The sequence below is a fragment of the Loxodonta africana genome, chromosome 15 (genome assembly GCF_030014295.1).
Source record: "Loxodonta africana isolate mLoxAfr1 chromosome 15, mLoxAfr1.hap2, whole genome shotgun sequence".
In the NCBI taxonomy this organism is placed as follows: domain Eukaryota; kingdom Metazoa; phylum Chordata; class Mammalia; order Proboscidea; family Elephantidae; genus Loxodonta; species Loxodonta africana.
Window position 1 is genome coordinate 34,480,150 of NC_087356.1, and position 4,775 is coordinate 34,484,924.

General features: G+C 43.2%; 1 protein-coding gene across 1 annotated transcript; it reads left to right on the plus strand.

Moving 5' to 3' along the window:
* Positions 1-300: 300 nt before the first annotated feature.
* On the plus strand, positions 301-2,772 carry LOC100660982 (regenerating islet-derived protein 3-gamma-like). Its single transcript, XM_003413705.3, has 5 exons — positions 301-376; positions 1,089-1,210; positions 1,416-1,553; positions 2,176-2,302; positions 2,579-2,772. Exons 1-5 carry the CDS (start codon positions 301-303, stop codon positions 2,644-2,646), a joined length of 531 nt encoding a protein of 176 aa, XP_003413753.2. The 3' UTR covers positions 2,647-2,772.
* The last annotated feature ends 2,003 nt before the right edge of the window (positions 2,773-4,775 follow it).

A 4,775-nucleotide genomic window follows, 5' to 3' on the forward strand; every position in this document is an offset into this window, starting at 1 on the left:
ATGAGACCCACAACAAGGGTTTTCCCTCACATATTACCGGGAAAGGTACAGGAGGACCCCAGCCTCAAAGAACATAGCAGTTCAGACTAAGTAAAGGGTTGGCTTAGGGGCATTAGGGATACAGAGTTCCCAATTCTCTCCAGAACTGTAGAAAGGAATGGATGTCACCAAGGTCAGTTTATTTCCAGGGGTTCAAAGGAAAAGACAAGAGGTAGGGCAGAGGAGCTTTCTCCATGCACTCCCTGGCTGATCACCCTTCCCCTTCATGATTTCTGATTGCCTCCTCCACACACAGACAAGATGCTGCCTCCCATGGCCCTCTTCAGCATGTCCGGGATGCTGCTTTCCTGCCTGATGCTCCTATCCCAGGTTCAAGGTGAGATTTCTCTGCCTCTCAAACTGGCTTCCTTGTGAATGTTCAGAACCAAGGAGAAAATTACCTGTGTGGCACATGCGGTAATGGTGAGGTATATTCCCACATAATCAAACAGCCTGCAATTCCCCCATCATTACTTCTTCCTGTAGGTCCACTAGTTGTCGGAGGCATCAAACCAAACCAAAAAACCAAATCTGTTGATGTTGAGTCGATTCCAACTCATAGTGACCCTACAGGACAGAGTAGGACTGCCCGATAGTGTTTCCAAGGAGCAGCTGGTGGGTTCCAACTGCCGACAGTTTCTTTAGCAGCAGTATCTCTTAGTTGAATAACAGAGAATAGATGACTTCCCATTTTGTCCATGAACTCTAATTAGTGTTGGGAGGTTGAAGAGATAGAGTATGAAGGGTCAGTGATGAGTTATAGAGAGGCCCCAGTGTAGGGACTGTCATCCAGGAAGAGTTGGACATTGAAGAAGAGGGAAGGGTTAAAAAAAAAAAAAAAGGAAATGGCCTACAGTTCAGAGTGACTACTTCAAGATCAAGAAATCCTGAAAGAGTTGCCAAAGGAGAGAAGTGGTGAGGAGCGTGGCATCACTCCCTAAGCACTGGCCCCACAGACATTCCTCCAATGTAGCCTCTCCGTCTTTCCCTCCCCAATTACCACTCTCCATCTCACCATGTTCCTCTACTTTATTTTCCTTGTACCACAGGTGAAGAAGACTCCCCAAAGGAACATTCCTCTGCTCGGATCAAGTGTCCAGGAGGCTCCAAAGCCTATGGCTCCTACTGCTATGCCTTGTTTCTAACACCAAAAACCTGGGTGGATGCTGAAGTATGTAGTATATGTGCAGATGGGGGGTCTTAATGGAAAAGTACATAAGAGACCATAGGAGAGAGGGGAGGCCTCCATTCTCCAGAGTGACATGGGCTGAGAATGTGCTCCTACATCACTCGCACACCCCCCTTCTTGCCTACCTTTCCCCTATGCTCTCCCAGTGAAGTCTCAATTCCCACTCTGTCTTTTCATTCCCACACAGATAGCCTGCCAGAAGCGGTCCTCAGGACACCTCGTGTCTGTGCTTAGTGTGGCTGAGGCATCCTTTGTGGCTTCTGTGGTGAAGAGCGCTTCAAACACCTACACAAACGTCTGGATTGGGCTCCATGACCCCACGCTGGTGTGATTGTATTCTCTCCTTTCTCTTAACTCTCAAATAGCTGTTGTCACACAGCCTCAGTCTCTGTCTACCGTGCCTGCCCAGGAAGTCACTCTATGGAGCCCTGGAGCTCAGGAATCCTGGGAATATTTGGTGGGAAGGGAGGGACTTGAGGCCAACTGGAGAGCTGACTTCTGTGGAGGTTCTGGTGTACATCTGAAACTAACCTGCCTTTTGTGAAGCTTTTACACAGTTCCTGGGGTTTTTTCTTTTTATTTTTTTTTGTAATTCAGTTCTCTGAGCTTCACAGTTCTATTTAATTTGTGCTGTGGGGATCCTAAATGAATACCTGTTTTTGCCCCCTTAGAACAGACATAGTTATTACAGCTCAGAGGGTAATCACCAACTGTTGTTTAACCAGTGACATGTTACTTTGGGTGACTTTGCTGGTTGTGGCTTTGGAATTTACCAAAAGGAGCAAATAGTTAAGTGAGTAGTTTCTAGAATTTTTCTCATGGAGCATCTGGAAGAGCAGACCAGGTCTATGATGATAGGGTGGGGATCAGATATTCCAGCTAAAGGGATCATGCACAGAGATTTGTACTGGCCATTCTCTCATCTGCCTCCATCCTTTACTCTATAGGGCTTGGAACCCAATGCAGGTGGATGGGAGTGGAGTAGCTGGGATGTGCTAAATTACTTTGCCTGGGAGAGAGATCCCTCCACCGTCTTAAACTCTGGCCATTGTGGGAACCTGTCTCGAAACACAGGTAATAAATATAAGAGTCACTATTTTCCCAGCCTTCCCCATCCCATCATTCCTCTTCTCTGGGTCTGACCTTCAGAGATTTCTTCTAAACTACTAAATTCAATGCTGTTTTTTCTTCTCCCATCTTCTATCTTCTCTGCTTTCTTTGTGTCTCCTTCACCTAGATTGGGGCACTGATGAGGATGTGGCTTTGAATCCTAGGCTAGAATCTGGAATGCCTCCACATTAAGTTCACAGTCTCCACCAGCCCACCCACCTTACCTCTCTGTCTCTCCAGGATTCCTGAAATGGAAAGACTATAACTGTGATCAGAGATTACCCTATGTTTGCCAGTTCAAGAACTAGGACAGGTGGAAGGAGAGCAATTTGGGCTGGTGTGATCACCGTGGACTTGAGACCTAGTGTGAAGACCTACCCAGGAAGAGAATATTTTCCAGGTCCTCAACTTGCTTTCTTCATTCTGATCCTCTCTTCTCATCCCTCGTTCCCACCCTCATTGTATGGTTTTCTTTGCATTTCATGGCCTAAGTACTCAGACAGAAATAATAACAATTTTATTCTTCAAGTTGTTTGTCTTGTGTGTTTTATGCTTTTAGCCAGATCTAAGGAAGAGAAATGGGTAGGGAAGGAAATATGGTACATCTTGCATATATCCGATTTTTGTCGGGCCTTGGGGAAAATGGCAAAATGTAAATTCCTACCAGTATATTTGTGGTGAGAATGTGGGCCCTGGACTTGGAAGATTTGAATTTGGGGCTGATGGTACTCTTTTACACACGCTATACATTCCACTGGCCCCAGTCTAATGGTGTGAACAACCCGCCTTATGGAGCTCTGATAGTGTTTATAGCAGTACTTCTCAAACTGACTGGTGTAAAGGAACAGCTTCTTCTTCTTTTCTTTTTTTTTTTCTTTAATTTCCAATCCTTTTTGGACCACTACTTCTTAAAATACAATAAAAAATTAATTACTTGAAATTCCAGTTTTAGCTGTGATATGTAAACCACTTGGAAGTTGTCATTCTGTTCCTTAAAACAGAAAAAAAAAAAAAAATGAACAAAATGAAAATCCACAATGTTTCTTCTACTCATCAGACAATTGAGGTTCAGAGCAAACACCTCAATATCTGCAGACAGGTGGATATAGAGCATCACAGCTGAGGCCTGCTTACCTGAAGCAAAAGCTTCTAGAGTCATACATTGTTAACCCAACTAAATCCACTGCCATAGAATCGATTCCAACTCCTAATGATGCTGTAAGACAAAGTAGAACTGCCTCCATAGGATTTACAAGACCGTAAATCTTTATGAAAACAGACTGCCACGTCTTTCTCCCACAGAGCAGCTGGTAGTTTGAATCGCTGACCTTTCTGTTAGCAGCTGAGCACTTCACCACTGCACCACCAGAGCTCCTCCATACATTGTTAGAAACAGTTGAATGGCTATTTTGACAAGTTTCTGGATGCTGACTGCGGACTAGTGTTAAGAGTGAGAAATTCCTAGAGCCCACAGAATTAGGAAGGCTCAGACAGTTTTTTGGGTTTTGCCTTTAGAACCCTATAGGATTCTCTTGGTGGAGAGCCAAGAAAGGTCCTTTCATGACTCTGATGTGGGAAGAGGAAAACATAAGCATCTTAAAAATTGCCCAGAGGGTTCTTCATAAAAATGACCTACTTTCTAGGAGAAAAGACTTAACCGGGGTTTTATCCTACTTAGGGGGAAGGGCATTTACCCAACTCCATTCCTGCCTAGCCTTCCTATCTCACCTAAAGTGGGTAAACATGAGCTCAAAAAAACTTATGTAGGTCATATACCAAGGATACAGACCCAATATAAGTCTGAGATTTAATCATAATATTATTAAATTCTTCTCTGATAGTGCCATATTAACAAAGCTCCAGTGTAGTATCCACATAGTATCTAAAAGCGCAGCAAGATGTAGATACTATTTAAGGAAGAATTTCTAGGAAAGCCCAAAGACAACAGAGGAGACAAAAACAAGAACACCAAAGGAATTTTAAGTCTCTGGTACCTACAGCTATAGCAAATATGAAACATAGTTCAACTCCAAAGCAAAGAAAACCAAGCCAGTTACCATCCAGTCGACTCTGACTCATGGTGACCTCATGTGTTTCAGAGTAGAACTGTGCTCCATAGAGTTTTTAATGGCTGAGTTTTCAGAAGAAGATTACCAGGTCTTTCTTTCAAGGCATCTCTTGATGTGTTCAAACTGCCAACTTTTGGTCAGCAGTTCAGTGCTTAACCATTTGCAGCATCCAGGGACTTCTAAACAGATTAACATTAAACCTCACACTAATGATCTTTACCAGTATATAATGTGTGACTTTCAACAAAAAATTATAACAGAATATGAAGAGACAAAGCAAACATCAGAACCACACTCAGATATGGCATAGATATTGGAATTATCAAAAGGGAAATTTACAAATACTGTGATTAATATGTTAAGAACTC

Bases quoted from the DNA above. Each gene is read 5' to 3' on its own strand.
- LOC100660982 (XM_003413705.3), top strand. From the start codon at position 301: ATGCTGCCTCCCATGGCCCTCTTCAGCATGTCCGGGATGCTGCTTTCC. The intron at 377-1,088 runs GTGAGATTTCTC...CTTGTACCACAG, and splicing joins GCTCCTATCCCAGGTTCAAG to GTGAAGAAGACTCCCCAAAG. The intron at 1,211-1,415 runs GTATGTAGTATA...ATTCCCACACAG, and splicing joins AAACCTGGGTGGATGCTGAA to ATAGCCTGCCAGAAGCGGTC.